The 18,081-nt window shown below is 44.3% G+C and overlaps 1 protein-coding gene and 1 long non-coding RNA gene across 2 annotated transcripts in view; one reads left to right on the top strand and one right to left on the bottom strand.

The window, feature by feature from the left end:
- LOC144692894 (uncharacterized) overlaps positions 1-12,655 on the top strand; it is a 90,813-nt gene extending 78,158 nt beyond the window's left edge. Inside the window, exons 12-14 of the mRNA XM_078561993.1 lie at positions 2,427-2,576; positions 7,381-7,442; positions 8,565-12,655. Of these exons, the coding sequence (XP_078418119.1) occupies positions 2,427-2,576; positions 7,381-7,442; positions 8,565-8,769 (417 nt within the window). The 3' untranslated portion in view covers positions 8,770-12,655. The remainder of the gene's footprint in view (positions 1-2,426; positions 2,577-7,380; positions 7,443-8,564) is intronic.
- The window catches only part of LOC144692895 (uncharacterized), a 32,024-nt gene that overhangs the window by 2,439 nt on the left and 11,504 nt on the right, over positions 1-18,081 (bottom strand). The window lies entirely within an intron of this gene.

The following is an 18,081-nucleotide window of genomic DNA, read 5'->3' on the forward strand; positions in this document are numbered from 1 at the left end:
GTGCAATAAATATTGATTTACTTAAGTCTTCTGCGGTTTCTCCCGCGTCGTAAACTTCATTAAAGATGAGAGTCAGTTTGTGTATTCCAAAGTCTTTTAAACTTTTAATTTGTTTGGGGACTATTTCATCTGGGCCTTTGGTTTTATTGTTTTTCTTCTTATTTATTGCTGTTTTTACTTCATCTTTCATGATCTTTGGACCACCCATGTTTTTCTTAATTGTTGGTGTTTCTTCTTGTCTGTTGTCCTCAGATATGTCTTGTATGTATTCAGTCCATCTTGGAAGCACTTTGGTCCCTTTCCATGATAACTTCCCCATGTTTCCCTTTGATGCATCCGCAGGATGTACCATGACCAATTAAAAAAGAAAGAGTCCTATTTATATAGTGCCTTTCCCAATCTTTGGATCTCCTAAAATGCTTTCCAGCCAATGAAGTATTTTTGAAGTGTATTCACTGTTGTAATGCTAATGTGGCAATTTACACACAGTAAGCTCCCACAATCAGCATTGTGATGATAGTCAGATAATTTTGTTTAACTTTGTTGGTTAAGGATTAAATATTGGCCAGCATTCATGGAGAACTCCCTTACTGTTCTTCAAAATAGTGCGATTGGATCTCTTATGTTGCCTGAGAAGGTAGTTAGGGCCTTGGTTAATGTCTCATTTGAAGGATGGCACCTCAGGACAGTCTGGCTTTGGCATTACACTAGGAGCATCAGCCCAGATTATGTGCTGAAGTCTCTGGAGCGGGACGTGAGTCCACAACCTTCTGATTGGAAACGTGAGTGCTATCACTGAACTGCAGCTAACAATTGATTCTAATGGGGCCGATCTATACTGAGGAAGGCTTCAGCACTGCATAACTCCCCAGATGGGCAGGTTTTTCAGCCCAACTCACCATTCTCAATTAAGAGGATTCTAGTACCTTCCGTGCTACTGGCTGCTAATCCCTTCCCTTGCCAATTCCCCACTGGTGGTAGTTACTCCTTACAGGCTACCTCCATTTTACTTCATTATCCCCTTTTACAATACTCCTTCCCTAATTGACTATACTTCTGTTCCTATTGATTCTGTTCTGTTCCAGTTGTCATATGTTTCAATCCCCCTGCTCCCACTAATTTTGAATTCCCCAACTTCAGCATTTTCATCCCCCCCCCCCACCATCCCCATTCCCTCCATTGCTTCCTCTCCCCTATCTCTCCACCTCTATCTCCCCACCCCCATTTCTTTCGCTGCATCCCTACATTGGTTCCATTATTTTTTCCTTGACTTGAAATATTCAAATTTGCCTTGACTACCTGTGTTCAACAGCTTGAAAAATTGACCAGTGAAAGGAAGAACAACAAATTCTTGAAATATAGCTGTGTAGATTTGTTATAATTTGAGAGGGCAAAGAACTTTGTTCCTTCCTATATGTTCTACTCTCCTTTCACCCTTCTAATACCGTTTCACAAAGATGACTTCTGTTCATCATCTAATGCTTTTCAACTTTTTTCTACATTTTTCATAAATTTCTCCAGATTATTTAAACATAACAGCTCCCTTTATTTACTAGTAAATACTGCATTTGACTTATAATCCTTACCTGTTGCTCTCTTCTGTCCGCTGTGGTTTATTTTGACCTATAAAGGAACTCTCCTACTTTCTCTTTTCCTTCCAGATGAAGCTTTCTGTCTACAATGCTTTGCTATTTCCAATTGCAGATGAACCTGCTGTGAATATGCACAGTTGCAGTTGTAAAAAGCTAAAGCCTTAAGCCTAAAAATACATAATGGGGCTCAAAGAGAAAGCATCCTGATTAGCCAATCAGTGGTGGATGCCTGAACTGCTGGAGATACATCTTGAGCACCTGATATTAAAAAAAGTCGAGTGGAGGTAGTCTTTGGAGGTCTCCACCAGAAATACCCTAAGAATACATGTAGCTGTGCTTTCTTTTTTTGAAAAAAAAAGAGATGACCACATTGTTGTTTGTGGGGAACTTGTTTTTTGTGGTTTCTACATTACAACAGTGACTACCTTCAAAACTACTTCATTAGCTGCAAAAGTGCTTTGGGATGTCCTGGGTCAGGAAGGGAACTGCATTTAATTTTTGTGTTTGTAAAAATAATGTTGATTTTCCTTGGGTTTGCACGTCCTCCCAATGGTCCCTACTTATACCTCTGGTTGTCATATCACTTTCATATAACCTTCCGCCAGGTCCTATTTGGGGCTGGGGAATGTGTGAGCTCCTGACATATGGAGAGCTCAATCCCAGCCCTGCTCTTTGCTATGCCATTAATTTTGTCAAGGATCAACCGAGCCTCCGTCACTATAAGGCCATCCAAAAAAGGTCAACTAAGGACTGAACCTGCTGGGAATATGCTGGTAAGGTTCAGAATTCTTGAGCCTCAAAATCAACAGCATTATTTTGCTGCTTCTTCCTCAGGATGAACGATGTTCAAGTGATTCAGATCAACACGCAAGTAACCAAGATAATGTGGAATTGTTGGTGCAACCAACAGAACTAGTTCAGGATGAGCACTGTCCTGATCCCAAGATATCATCATTGACTGGACAAGATGAGACTCAGCAAAAGGTAGTGTGTTTGGTGGTATGTGCTGAATACCCATTTTCCAATATCCCATGTTAATAACTGTTAAATGGCTGCCTTGACCTTGTAATTTATCATATATTGGAATAAGAACATAAGAAATAGGAGCAGGATCAGGCCATTGGCCCCTCAAGCTTGCTCTGCCATTTGACAAGATCATGGATGATCTGATTGCGGCTCTAACTCCGTTTCTCTGCCTGATTCCCTTGTAGATCAAAAATATGTCTAACTCAGCTTGGAATATATTCAATGACTCAACCTGCACTGCACTCTGTGGTAGTGAATTCCAAAGTTTAACAACCCTCTTGAGAGAAATTTCTCATCTTTATCTTAAATGGGAGACCCTTATTTTGAAACCATGTCTTTAGTTATAGATTCCCCCATGAGGGGAAACAACCTCTCAGCATTGATCCTGTCAAGCCCCCTCAGAATCTTATATGTTTCTGCATGTTTGCACATTGTTTCTGCAGAACATGCAATGAAGTTGCAATATAGTGGCTTTTGTCAAAGCCTTGTAATTTTTGACTTCAGCTGTAACCAAAGTCAAACCATCTGCCATAAAACAGTGAGAATTGCTGTGATGTCCCCCAAAAGGATCCCATAAATCCTTGATCCTTCCTATTTCTCATTTACGTGCTGTTCCTCGGTGACATCATTCAAAAAATAATCAGTTTTCACGTGTATGCTGAGGACATGCAACTCCACCTTACCACCACCTCTCTCAACACCTCCACTTTGCTAAATTGCCAGGCTGCTTGTCTATGTCCAGTACTGGATGAGCAGAAATTTCCTCCAATTAAATATTTGGAAGGCTGAAGCCATCATATTCTGTTCCTGCTGCAAACATCATTCCCTAGCTACTGACTCCATGCCTCTCACTGGTAACTGTCTGAGACTGAACCAAACTGCAAACTCAGTGTCATATTTTTCATTAATTGGTGGAGGGCCAATTTCAGTGGGGTGAGAATGGATCAGGTCAATGTTAAATGGAATCAAAGATTAGCAGGCAACACTGTAATGGAACATTGGGCTGCCTTTAGAGAGGCAATAGCTTGGTGCAGTTGGGGAAAGGTGGGTCAAACAAAACCAAGGTCTATTGATGATAGAGTTGTAAGATGAAACAGAAAAATGGTGCATATGATGGATGTCAGGCGAATATTATTGAGAACCACGTGGAATATAGAAAGTTCATAGGGGAAGTGAAAACAGAAATAAGAGCAGCAAACAGAGAATGAGAAGAAACTGGCAGCCAACATTAAAGGCAATCCAAAAGTTACTTCAGGCATATAAATAGTAAAATGGTGGTAAGAGGAGGAGCAGGGCTAATTAGGGACCAAAAAGGGGATTAATGCATGAAGGCAGAGGACATGGCTAAGGTACTAAATGGGTACTTTGCATCTGTCTTTACCAAGGAAGATGACAGGGCCAAAATCATATGAAAGAGGAGGTGCTGAGATACTGGATGGGCTAAAAATTGAAAAAGGTGGATACTATTTTTTATTCTTTCATGGGATGTGGGCATCGCTGGCAAGGCCAGCGTTTGTTGCCCATCCCTAATTGCCGTTGAACTGAGTGGCTTGCTAGGGTCATTTCAGAGGGCATCTTAAGATGGAAATTTTGCAAACACTTGCCATAATCTTTTAATTTTCCTTAGATATGGATGGTGCCAGAGAATTGCAAGTATTACAGCCTTATTCAAAAAAGGGTGGAAGGATAAGCCCAGCAACTAGAGTCTGGTCAATTTATTCTTGATGGTGGGAAAACTTTTAGAAATGATAATCTGGGACAAAATTAAGAATCATTTGGACAAATGTGAACTAATAAAAGGAAAGCCAGCACAGATTTGTTAAGGGCAAATCATGTTTATCTAATTTGCTTTAGCTTTTTGATGAGGTAACAGAAAGGGTTTATGAGGGTATTGTGGTTGATGTGATGTACATGGACTTCCAAACATGATCAAAGTGCCACATAACATGTTTACCAGCAAAGTTGAAGCCCATGGAATAAAATGCAGGCAGCTGCGATATGGATACGAATTTGACTGAGTGAGAGGAAACAGAGTTGTGGTGAACAGTTGTTTTTCAGGCTGTAGGAAGGTATAAAGCAGTGTTCCCCAAGCGTCAGTATTAGGACAATTGCTTTTCTTGATCTATATTAATGACATAGACTTGGGTGTACAGGGCACAATTTCAAAATTTGCTGTTGATCCAAAACCTGAAAGCATTGTGAACTGTGAGGAGGATAGTGATAGACTTCAAGAGGATGTAGATAATCTTTCCACAGTAACTTTAAAGTTACTAAACCTTTTACTCCCTTTCATCTCAGGTTCCATTGTTCTCGCACCTCTTTGAAACTCAAGTCCTTCCAAATATAAAATCTTTCTTGTTTCCATTTTGCCTCTGCTTTTGGATCAATAAAATGTAATATACCCTCTTCTGTTTACCTATAAAACACCTATAAGATGCAAACATGTTTCTCGTTACCTCTGACTTCCCTTTGATATTCAAACGAACTCTCAACTTATCTAAAAATGCAAATGTTAGATCTAATCTATCTCATTACAAATGCACAAACCTAGCACCTCTATCCTTTCATGTCTTAAACCTCCCAACTTGTCTTCTAGTAACCTTTCCCCTGCTTAATTATATAATTTATACACACACACATGCTTCTTCACAGAATAACACAATATTCCCCAAAAATATTTTAAAAATAACATCCATTCTCACACTTTATAAACCACTGGTTCAGCCTCAACTGGAATATTGTGCCAAATTCTGGGCACCGCACTTTAGGAAGGATGTGAAGGCATTGGAGCGGGTGCAGAAAAAAACTCATGAGAATGTTCCACTGATGAGACATTTCAGTTATGTGGTTAGATTGGCAAAAGCTGGGACTGTTCTCTTTTGAGAAGAAAAAGTTGAGAGGAGATTTGATAGAGGTGTTCAAAATCATGAGTGGTCTGGACAGAGTAGATAAGGAAAAACTGTTCCTGTTGGTGGAAAGTTCAAGAATCAGAAGGCACTGAATGATTCTTTTGCTAAGTAATTGGCAAAAAGCCAGAGGCAACATGAGGGGAAACCTTTTTATGCAGTGAGTCGTTAGGATCTGGAATGCACTGATTGATAGTGCAGTAGAGGCAGATACAATTATGGCTTTCAAATGGAAATTGGACAATTATTAGAAGAGAAAAGATTTGCAGGGCTAGGGGGAAAAGACAGGGGAGTGGGACTTGCTGAGTTACTTTTGCAGAGAGTCGACATAGACATGATGGACTGAATAGTCTTTCTCTGTGTTGTAACCATTCTATGATCCTGAGATGAGCTTCTGACCACACATCCACCCCATCACAAAGACTGCCTATTTCTACCTCTGTAACACCACCTGACTCTATCCCTGCCTCTGCTCATCTGCTGCTGAAAGCCTCATCTATGCTTTTATTAACTATAGACTTGAGTATTCCAAGAAACTCCTGTCCTGCCTTGCACATTCTATGCTCTGTAAACTTGAAATCATCCAAACTTTTGCTGCCTTTGTCCTTACACACAACATGTCCTGTTTGCCCCTTATCCCTGTGTTCACTGACCTACATTGGTTCCTGGTCAAGCAATGCTTTGATTTTAAAATTCTTTTCATGTTTTCAAATCCCTCCATGGCCTCACCACCAATAATTCCCCCCTTGTAATTTCCTTCAGACCCACAACTCTCCAGGATATCTTCATACATCCGATTTCTGGTCTCTGGAGCACCCCCAATTTTAATTGCTTCATCATTGGTGCCTCCATAAGCCTCTCTACCTCTCTATACTCTTTCCTGCTTTAAGATGCTCCTCAAATTTACCTCTTTGACCAAGCGTTTGGCCATAGCTTTATGTGGCTTGGTGTCATATTTTGCCTTATAATGCTTCTGTGAAGCACCTTAAGAAGCTTTACTACATTAAAGGCAATATATAAATACAAGTTGTTGTTACTAACCAATGCAAAATGTTTTTGAATGGATGATTTTGGAGCAGGCCATTCTTCTATGATCTGGATAGTTTTTGCTTGCCCAATAAATTATTCATTTGGAACTTCTTACCCTGAGAGGGACAAATTCTACTCAAAAGGATTTGAGGGGGAAGGAGTGGGCAAGATGCACTACTATTTAAATCTCTTCCATTTCTTTTAAATAAAGGAAGCTTGTAAACTTGCTTTAAAATTTATTTGATACTGTCTCTAAGGTATCAACTTCTTGCTGATCTTTTCGATAGGGCCTCCTCCCTGCTAGATTACTCTGGTGACACCAATTATAAGAGCTCCTCAGAATAGCTCCATTGCCAACTGTGGGATGGGGGTGGGGATCAGGAATGACTTCAGAGGGCCACTCCGCAGACACCAATTTAGAGGAAACCACATCACATGCTGGGAATATTAATTTCCTGACTGATGCTTAAATGAGCAAAACTAGGCGAAGTTCCCCTGCCCCACTTTTCAAAAGGAGCTCAGCACCATTACTGAACTCTCCAAAAAATTCCATGATCAAATGTCAAAACACTGCCTGGACAGTCAAATGTTTATGAAATTTAGGGAATTTGTTGGCTTGATTCTGCTAAAATTGCCATAGCATTTTATAGAGCAGTGTTCATTTACCCACTGAACCTAGTCACCTTTGGTTAAGAAATGTTAGCAGAAAATATCAGGGGTCTATACTGTAGCAGTGAGCCATGATTTTGGAATGTATGTCCTGCAAGAGCAGGGAAAGAATTTAACGATTTACTGCTGCCATCTTGTATTAACTTTTCAAACTGCAGGTATCTGAGAGTCTGCTGCTGAATGAGGCAAAAATTACAGATGAAACACACCTCCGCACAAGGTAAGAATACTTACTGTGTTACAGGTGTTAGTCCAGGCCTGGTACAGACCAGAACCTGCTGTTACTGCTCAGGTTAACAAGCCACAGTATATAATGCCAAATGCATTGGAGAATATTCAAAGTAAATAATGTGCTTTAATCTGCAGTTCTCCTCAGAGGAGATTAACTGCAATGTTAGGAATGTGTTTTACCAAAATATGTGTAGATATGCTGGAGCTTGAACCTAGGCATCCCAGCTAGCCCTTGATATGATGGCGATACTAAGTGGATGCTGATGTCTTGGAAACAAAGAAATTGAAATGTTTCTGATCTGTATGTGCACTTATTGGTTCGCTGGCAAATGTGCAAAGGTTTTTTTTAAAGTATGTTGCAAAACAAGACTTTTGATGGGTTTTCAATTAGACATCAGTTCTGAAATTAGGCTACTTGGTCTAAGGCTGGATGGAGAGTCCATCCTATTTGAGAATTTACTAGTTGTGGCAGCTTAAATAAATACTACCCTCATCTTAAAAAGCCTTGACAAATTGTTGATTTTTTGTTTACCAGTACCTTACACAATAAGATAATCTGTTACCGAAATGCTTCACCTGCCCTATCCTTTTGACGTACACTTTTTCATGAAAGCCTCTAAATACATGCTGCATCACTCTTCCCTCTGGAACTGATTTCCCCACTACTCCTCCTGTTTTTTAAATACCCTGAAGTCTTTCTGTGGGACCCAGACTAACTGACACACGCCTGAGAGAAGCATGATAAGACAGCATGGCCATTTTGAGCTCACCACTCAATAGAGTGCAATGGTAGGAGACTGGAACCTTCCTTTGTGAGTGAGCTCCTAATCTGAGAAACTGGCAGCAGATGGCACCAAACGAGGTGAAGAGCTTCCATGGAGTGATGGAGCGAGTGCAGGAAATAAAGAGTGGATAAACAATAAGCAGTTAAGCCTGGGCCTTTTTTTATTAAATTCTAGTCATGGTGAGTAGGACACCACTCCTGTGTCTGGCATTGTATTGAAGTGTACCTAGTACTGATATAATTCTACAAATGTGAGATGTGATAGGAACCTCAGCACTTCCTAATCTTCTCTTGGCATTCATTTTTGCATTGGTGTTTTTTCTACAGATTAGCCCCACAATCCGACAACGCAAGTGTATTGGAAGCAATGTGGCACCCAGCTGCCATTGTTATTCGTGATAAGGCGCCTCCAGGATCCTCTGGTCATCCTCAACTACCATACCTGATTATTCTTCTCTGGATGGTAGTATATTGGCTGATCATCCTTCTGCATCTCGACATGGAGTCTCTGGGCCAGTTCACATCCAGTTGATGATATCAAATGGGTTAAAATTATTTCTCTGCTTTACGTTTGCTGACTGGCTTTGTATTGTTGAGTTTTATTTTTAAGCTAAATATGATTCTGGAATTTTCCTGACATCCCAGTTTAAATGGTAAAATCCCAAAGTTCCAATGTCTCTAACAAATAAAGGGTTATGGCCAGTTTGCACAATTGTATGAACTGGGTATAAACCTGAGAAATCGTTTTGTTCCATTAATCTGGATTGTTTGATTTAAAAGAGGTGACCTGATGAGGACTAGTTACAGATTAAGTAAACTCATTTGGGCATGTGCAAATCTTCAAAGGAATGGCACAACATATCACAGACTTTCTATGTGTGCACAGTAGGGTATGAGTTTCAAGTCAATATAAGCTTCCTGTGAATGGTATGACAACAAAGAACAATTTTTTTTAATATCCTTTTATATATTATATAAAAATGAAGCCTTTTTCATATTTTACTTTTCTGGCAGGGTTATGCTTCTTCATCAATAAGCTTCAGTGCAACATGTTACGTTAATGCAAAAATTGAATAGAAAACAAGGGAATGTAAATAGATTAAAACAACATGTTACTCAAGGTAACAAAATAAAGGCTTGAGATTTAAACACAAAGACAAATGAGATGGGAATGTAAGGTATGAATCCTGTGATCCTGCACTTCCAATAGAGAGAGGCTGGACAATCAATGCTATAACCCTATCCCCAATCTGCACTCCTGCTGAATGAGACTTTCCCCACTGGGTGTGCAAGATTGATAAATCAGCCTATATATTGTGCAATAAGATGATATTGGTAAAATACACCCGGGCTGATTTGCCAAGTTTTAATGGTTTTTGTTTCAAACTCTGCGAGTTGGCTCCCCATTGCCTGGGCTAATTTGGAAGGTCAGTTCACAATCTGCTTCCAATCCTTCACTGACTATACTTTATAAACTTTTACTAGGAAGTGGACCAGGTTATCACCGCCCTATCAGCCCCATCATTGAAGTATGTTGAATAAAGTACCATGGCTACTTGTCATCCTCCTACTAACCTGCAGTGGTAGATGTTTGCACAACATGATGCATCTCGATACATTCACAATATTTTATTTAAATGCAGAATTTTCTCCCATCTCCTGCATAATCATATTTAGAGAAGTATTCATTATTTATCTGCTGTAGGTCCTGTGATCCTGATGGGTACTAATGTTGGAATAGAAACTCATAAGCCAAAGACTGGAAATCTGACACAAAGACTTGGCTGACTTTGTACTGCTTTATCTCTCTGTATTTTCTTTTTCTTTCAGCCAGATGATGAAACTGCACTTAAAATGATGCTTTAAACTGCCACTGAAAGTAGAGGCTGGGCCTTAACTGTTTCTACAACTTGTGTATAGGGGCTGCACTTCATTGATTGTGTGTGTGTTTTATTCTTAAGAAATTGAACTAATTCTTGGCTAGTTAGACTGTTGGGGTGCAACCTTACGATTGAAGAGTTTACCCCTTCTCCCGATAAAGTAGAAACTTCAGCTGAACTAAATTCCACAACTGCTGCCAGTACTATTATGAAATCTTGTGCAGAAACATATAATGAGTGTGGCAGGAGATGCAACTATGAGTACATCATGATCCAGTCTGATCCTGTCCACATAAGGGCCTGAAAGCAGGAACCATTGGTTAGTGACCAGGAACAGGAAACCTTATTTGTCTGCGGAGGCAAACCACAACTAACTGCGGTATCCCCACTGCCATTTTGTTGAATTCCACTCATTCGACATAAACCAGAATGGTACAGTGCTACAATGCCCAGAACACTTACAGTATAGTATGACGGTATTCTCAGATCCATAATATTTATTTAATCTGGCTTCTTTCCCACCCCCCCCCACCGCCTTCCTCAAAAAATCTCTGGTTATAATGCAGTCAGGAATATGCTGTTCCACACTGCTCATCTGAGTATTACCTCAGTTAGTTAATACTTTGTACTATCAGATTACTTTAACAAACCTATAAGTACTCCCTGACACAGTCATAGCAAGGAAGGTAACCCAATGTTGCAAGTTAGAATGCCTTCTACACCATTTTGTGGTATTCTGTAAATGAGAAAGAAAGGGCAATTTATACAGAAGTTACAATTTGAGTATTTCCCTTCATCCGTAGATTCTCTGTTTAAGACCAGGATGGACAGCACCCCTCAGGTTTAGTAGGTAAATGCTTAGTTAGGTGTAAGACTGAGACAAACACATAGAAGGTTCAGGTGTGCTCCGCAGTCTGTACTAAGTTACAGAGTCATATAGTTACACAGCACAGAAACAAGCCCCTCAGCCCATCTTGTCCACGCCAGCCATCAAGCACCTATTTATTCTAATCCCATTTTCCAGCACTTGGCCCATAGCCCTGTATGCAATGGTGTTTCAAGTGCTCATCTAAATACTTCTTAAATGCTGTGAAGAAAAAATTTTCCTCAAATCCCCTCTAAACCTCCTGCCCCTTGCCTTAAATCTATGCTCCCTAGTTATTGACACCTCCACTAAGGGGAAAGTTTCTTCCTATCTATGCCCCTCATAATTTTGTATACCTCTATCAGGTTCCCCCTTCAGCCTTCTCTGCACTATGGAAACTAAGTTAGTTAGCTTCAGTCAAGATAGCAGTAGGACTTTGTTACCCTGATTAATGAAGGAGACAAATCTGTCTGGGTTCTTGCTCCTTCTCTTTATCCAGTGACCCCCTGTTGCTGTAACATGTACATGACAATTAAGTGAGGTCAGGATGAGGTTGGACTCTGATGTTCCCATATTCTTGTTTGCAGCTCCTTGTCTAGGCTTACACACCAGCTCCTCCTGGCCCCAAAAATATAACTAGAAAACTTTAATCTGTTGGAGCCTCCCCATAAATATAACTGATCAGAAAGAGTGTGATGCAGGCTCCAACCAGTTCTGGCAAAATGGCATTTGGAACCCTATGTATACAGTAGGATTATGATTTGTGTATTAAAATGGACCTAACTCCTGAAACAGACAAGTGCATTGGTTCCTGCTGTTATGCCACTAGAAATGGTGGCAGCTGATCGTTGGTACAAATGGCCAGTAAGTCTGCCAACCTCATTTTGAAGCCACTGTGGTCCAGTTAACACTGGTTTTGCCAACTTGAAAATTTCCTATGGTCTGGTTTTCCTGTGATGCCTCCTGTGATCAAATAGCCTATCTAAAATCATCATCTGGCGTCATATGTGAATATTGAGGTGGGCACCTGTGGTACTGTACCAGTAAGAGAGTCATCACCTTCAATTAAGGATGGTGGGGCAAAAAATTGTGAAAAAAGGGACTGTTTGTCTTGGGCTGGAATTGAGCACCACAGGCCTGTTTTGCTGTGCTGCAGATATTTGAGATTTATATAGACACAGTAAAATTCTTAAGCTAATTTATAGGAATACTGGCAGGTCCAGTCATCAGTAGCTCCATATGACTTAAAATACAGTAAGATTAATTGATTTGTACAGGAAAAAACAAAAATTGTGCCTTTTTGGAAACTTTTTAATGTTTAAGTAATGAAGTCAGGACTGCTGGTTACCCATCAGTACCGAGGCACCCCATGTTGCCCTTTGCTGGGAGAGTGGAACTCCACTACTCCAGAAACACACCTGCAGAGGTTGCCTGTATTGTGTTCCTGTTGCAGATAGAATTTGGGTGTCTTTGGCCTTTGGACCCTCTATATCACTCGAGGACACTTGCTTAGGAGCACAAAGCATGATAGCGGTTAGGATTATATGATTCTTGAAATGAAAGTCTTTTCACAGAATGTTAATATTTCTACGAAATGGTGTATATTTTCTGTCAAAGTTTGGGAACTTCTGTAAAACATAGTTTGTGTGAATAAAAGTTATTTCAAACAATAATTAGAATCAGGTCTTGAACTTTCTAGTCGATTAATTTTTTTCTTCTCATCCAATATTTCCCCATCCAATCAATATGAGGCAATCTCCTGAATGGAAACAGTTTCACAGGATGCAGCACAATATCGAGGCAAGTGGTCAATGCCAGAGAATGGGGTAAACCAGGGGATCAAATCAGTATTCATTATTAACCAATCTAAGGAAGTATCTTGCTGCAAGTATGTTGAAACTATGCTCCAAGATTGAGATGGAAGCCTTTTTTTTATTCATTCTTGGAATGTGAGCACCATTGGCAAGGCTAGCACTTATTGTTCATCCATATATTGCCCTTAGGTCGTGGGTAAGTGCCACCTTGAACCGCTACAGTCCATCTGGTACACCCACAGTGCTGTCAGGACAGGAGTTCAAGGATTTTGATTCAGGAAGAGTGAAGGAACAGTAATTATATTTCTAAGTCTGCTACTCTTGTTCTAGGTCATAGAAGTCACGATGCCTTTGAAGGAGCCTTGGCAAGATGCTACAAAGCGTCTTGTAGGTGGTACACACTGCTGCCACTATTCCAGTGGTGGAGGGATTGAATGTTTAAGGGGGTGAATGGGGTGCCAATCAAGCAGGCTGCTTTGTCCTGGGTGGCGTTGAGCTTCTTGAGTGTTGCTGAAATTGCACTTATCCAGGCAAGTGGAGAGTATTCCATCCCACACCTGACTTGTGCTTTGCAAATGGTGGACAGGCTTTGGGGAGTCAGGAGGTGAGTTACTCGCTGCAGAATTCCCAACCACTGATCTACTCTTGTAACCTTATTATCTATATGGCTGGTCTAGTTCAGTTTCAGGTCAATGGTAGCCCCCAGGATGTTGATACTAGGTGATCCAATGGCAGTACTATTGAACATCAAGGGGAGATGGTTAGCTTCTCCTTTGTCGGAGATTGTTATTACCTGACATTTGTGTGGCACGAATGTTTCTTGCCACTTATCAGCCCAAGCCTGAATGCTGTGCAGGGGCAGAATTTTCTGGCTGGCGGCGGGGAGGGGGCAGAGCAGGCATAGACCCAATTGCTGCTTGCGATCGGGTCCGCGCCGCCATTTTACGCGGACGGGCCAATTAAGGCCCGCCCAGCGTACTTCTCGACTCCCATGCATAGTGGGAGTGGGCGGGCGGTGGTGAGTGCACTCAGCCCGCCGGGTCCAATGGCAACCTGGTGATCTGTATAAAGGAAGGCCTGGCAGCCTTGGAAAGGCTGCTCGCAATGTCTAGGCGAAGGGCTCTGCAGAGGGGCAATGGAGGTGACTCAAGTCCGGAGGGTAGGCCATCGGGGCTGGACAGGCCAGGCTGGAGGGTAGGCCATCGGGGCAGGCCAGGCCGGAGAGTAGGGCCTGTGTGCCCCTCTTTTGTCCGATGGCTGCCTTGCTGCCCTCCTCGAGGAGGTGGCAGCACAGCGGGAGGTGCTGGTTCCCCAGGACGGGAGGAGGAGGCCCCCCTACATGATGAATCGTGCCTGGGAGGAGGTGGTGAGCTCCTGCGATGTGGTGCGGCGCACCTGGATCCAGTGTCGCAAGCGCTTCAATGCCTTGTTGCGTTCTAGAAGGGTGAGGGCAATGTTGACATTGGTCACTTAACCCAGCAGGTTAGCTTTCCCCCCTGCTGCCCTCCCCACCTCCTCAAGTCTGAGTGTAGTGACTGCATTGAATCATTGATGGCATGTGTCCTTTGCTGGGTGGGCCAGTAGATATTGCCCATGCTGAGGTCAGCCTGAGAGGGTGGTGAAGGGGTTCTACACCTGCAGCATGTGGTACACTGAGACCCACATGACTGTTTTGGGGGCAACCTGGAGGAGCTGCAGCTAGGCACTGTGCTGGAACTCCAGGACATGTCCAAGTCAGGGTGATGACGTGCTGGGAGGGGAGCTTAAAGGTGGCATGGCAATGAACCATCTGCTGCCCTCTGCGCTCCACGTCCTTGCGCCTCCTTGCTATGGAAGGATATACCGTGTGGTGCCTAATGTGATGTAGGCAGCATGTGGCCGGGGGTGGGGGGGTGGGGTGGGGGGTGGAAACAGGCCTAGCATCTTTGTGTGAGCGTTCGGCAGCAGTGGGGTGAGGAGGCACTGGAGCCCTGCATTGTCTCACTCTGGTTGTGGTGTGCGAAGACAGTCCATGTACAATTTGCACAAATCAATGCTCTTTCATTTTCGGGAGAAGAATGCTCATAATGCTGCAGAGTGTGTGAGGACTGGCGGCGGACAGGCGTGGTTAGCCATTCTCAGCCGGTTTGAGCAGGAGGCCCTGGATTTGGAAAGGTGCCATGCGCCCAGGTCCATTGGCATCAGTGAGGCTGGGGTGCCACGGCCAGGTATGTGTGCCCAGCAGTGAGGTCAGCATTGGTCTCCCAACTGCTATAGCAGTGCTGAATGTTAAGTGATTTCATTTTGCAACATGACATGGCCATTGCTTATGGAAGGATGAGCGCATAATGATCCGGGGGACAGGGATGGATTTTGTCATTGGATCAGATAACGTGGAGACAATGTCCTTGTTCTTCCTCTCAGCATCAGCGGAGCAGGGCCAGGAGGAGGAGCAGCAGCGGCCCCCTCTCACACCTGAAGGCCCTGAAGTCTCACCAGCGTTACTTCATCTCTGACATGCAGGCACCAGCGCTGATACTAGCACCTCGGTGGGAATTAGAACATCGGGCAGTGTCCCGGGGCACAGCGGTGAGGGCACTTCACAGTGGCTGAAGGAGCTGGCAGAGACAGAGAGTGCCCATGGCGCCAGCAGTCGAAGGACTGCAGGGGACCAGGCACATGCTCAGCGGTGCCTGATGATGTGCCTCCGGAGTCGTCCACGACGCAGCAGGGGCAGGAAATGCAGCCGGGTGTGCGGGAGCATCTGGGGGAAGATACGTGAGGCTCTGCTTGGCTTGGTCTCCGTGGTTGAGGAGTCTACACGGACGATCGCCGAAGCAATGAGCCACATGTCCAAGCGCCATGCGTCCTCCATGGAGAGAGTGGCGACTCTCATGGAGAGGCTCCTCCAGGAGACCCATCAGTGCTTCCTGCGGATGCGCTCTGACCAGTGAGCCCTCACATCGGCATTGACCTCAGTTGATCAATGCTAGTGGGAGATGGTCTGGGCACCAAGTTTCCCAGCTCAGTGCCCATCCATCCACAGTGAGCTGGGCGGTCCGAAGCGACCTCACATCGGCGCAGCAGCTGCCTGTCGTCTCTATGGGCACCTCTCAGGGCTCTCCGGATGAGGGCGGCAGCTCCACCGCCCCTCTCCCAGTGACCATAGCATCTGGTGAAGCTGCGATGACTGGGGAGATGCCAGCTGTGGAACTGGCAGATCCCTCCCAGGTGGGGCCAGCACAGGCTCCATGGGCCAAAGGACAACCGCCAAGGTCATCGAGGCCAACAGGACAGCAGAGTCAGCAGGCTGTCTCAGATGCCACTCCCAGCGATGGGGCAACACCAAGACGTAGCACCCAGAAACGTAAACATAAGTCACCTTAGGCACACCACGGGTGCTTTTGTGCTGGCCTGAGATGAGGTCTTTATGGTTTGCTTTGAATTGGAACACCATTGTCTTTTTTTTAGCTTAAGTTTCTTTTCTTGTAATATTAAATTCAGACATGTGACCATGACTGAGGGTGCCTCTTTTCTTCTGCATGTGTATGGTTTCCATGTTATGAGTGCTTTGTGGGACATTCAGCTTTATTAACAAGGCCCTTAGTTACTGTTCCTAACTTGGCAGATTTTGCACTTAAGTATCGAGTATGGAGCCTACAGCCCAGGCTTGTCCTGGAGGTCCATATGTGGTGAACTAGCTGAAGGTTCGTTGGATTAAAGTCTCCTGGGTGTCCCTGCCTCCCTGCAGTATGCCCGGGTCAGCGTCTACCCCCTCAGCACTTCCCTGTACATGCTCATCCTCGGACCCATCGTGTGCAGTTGCAGCCACTGCGTTGACATCTTCATCGTCCACTACATGCCTCCTTTCCAGCGCAAGATTGTGGAGGGTGCAGCATGCAACCACTATCACCGACACACGATCTGGGGGGTACTGGAGTGCGCCCCCAAACGGTCCAGGCATCGGAAGCGCATCTTGAGAAGACCGTTGGTTCTCTCCACCACAGCCCTTGTGGAGGCGTGGCTCCTATTGTACCGCTACTCAGCTTCTGTTCTTGGATGGCGGGGAGGCGTCATGAGCCACTGTCTGAGGGGATAGCCCTTGTCATCCAGCAGCCATCCATCAAGCCGGGCTGGAGCACTGAAGAGCCCCGGCACCTGGGAGTGTCTGAGGATGTGGGTGTCATGGGAGCTGCCTGGGTACCTTGCACAGACTTGTAAAATCAGCATCCTGTGATCATACACTATCTGCACGTTCATGGAGTTGATGAAGGCACCGGGCTCACCTGCTGGCGCTTTGATGGCCACATGTGTGCAGTCTATTGCACCCTGGATGCGGGGGAAGCCAGCAATCGCTGTGAAGCCTCTGGCTCGCTCTGTCTGGCTTGCCTAGTCCCAATGGTAGTGGATGAAGCTCAATGCACATCTGAACAGAGCGTCTGTAACCTGCTTGACACAAGTGTGGACAGCTGATTGGGAGACACCGCACAGATCACGCACTGACCCGTGGAAGGAGCTAGAGGCATAGAAGTTGAGGGCAGCTGTGACCTTCAGAGCCACTGGCATGAGGTGTCCATCCACACAGTTAGCGGAGATCTCAGGCCCAATCATCTGACATATATAGTTAACTGTTTCCCTTGGCAGAAAGAGCCTCCTTCGGTACTGCACCTCAGACATATTGAGGTAGCTTCTTCGCCGCTAATATACCCCGGCAGCAGGATAGTGGTGTCTTCTGCGGCCCCTTCTGCCTTGGACTATCTCTTGGTCCTGCGCCTCTTGTGCCTTCGCCTGTCCTCCCAAAGGTGGCTCCCCTGGAAGACGAATGTGCACTCCTGGCCTCCTCCCCCTTCTAGCCCTCCCTTCCTCCTCAGAGGAGGTGCCTCCAGTGGACAGTTCAGCTCACATTCCCAGGCTAAGGGAAGACTTCCTGAAACCTGCAGGCCCAAAAAAGATTCCTCACTGCAGAGTGCTGACCGGAAGGGTAAGAGTCCAGACAAAGCAGCTGGTATGGGTTTTGAAGTATTGCGGATCACACAGGCAAGTTTCAATAACTTTGAAAAACAATATTTGACAAAGCACACTCGCGACCCCAATGAGCCCTCTTATCCCGCCCGTGGATGAGGTTTATACAAATGTGTCCTACCCGCCTGCCCGTTGCGCCCGTGCACTGACTCAAAGATTGCATCAGCGCCGAAAAATTGATGTCGATTGGTGAGTCAAAGGCCGTAAGTGGCCCGTTAATTAATGGCGGGCGCGCATCAGATATCATCGCGCGCCTACCCAACGAAATATTGCGATGGTACGCG

The sequence above is a fragment of the Cetorhinus maximus genome, chromosome 18 (assembly GCF_964194155.1).
Source record: "Cetorhinus maximus chromosome 18, sCetMax3.hap1.1, whole genome shotgun sequence".
In the NCBI taxonomy this organism is placed as follows: domain Eukaryota; kingdom Metazoa; phylum Chordata; class Chondrichthyes; order Lamniformes; family Cetorhinidae; genus Cetorhinus; species Cetorhinus maximus.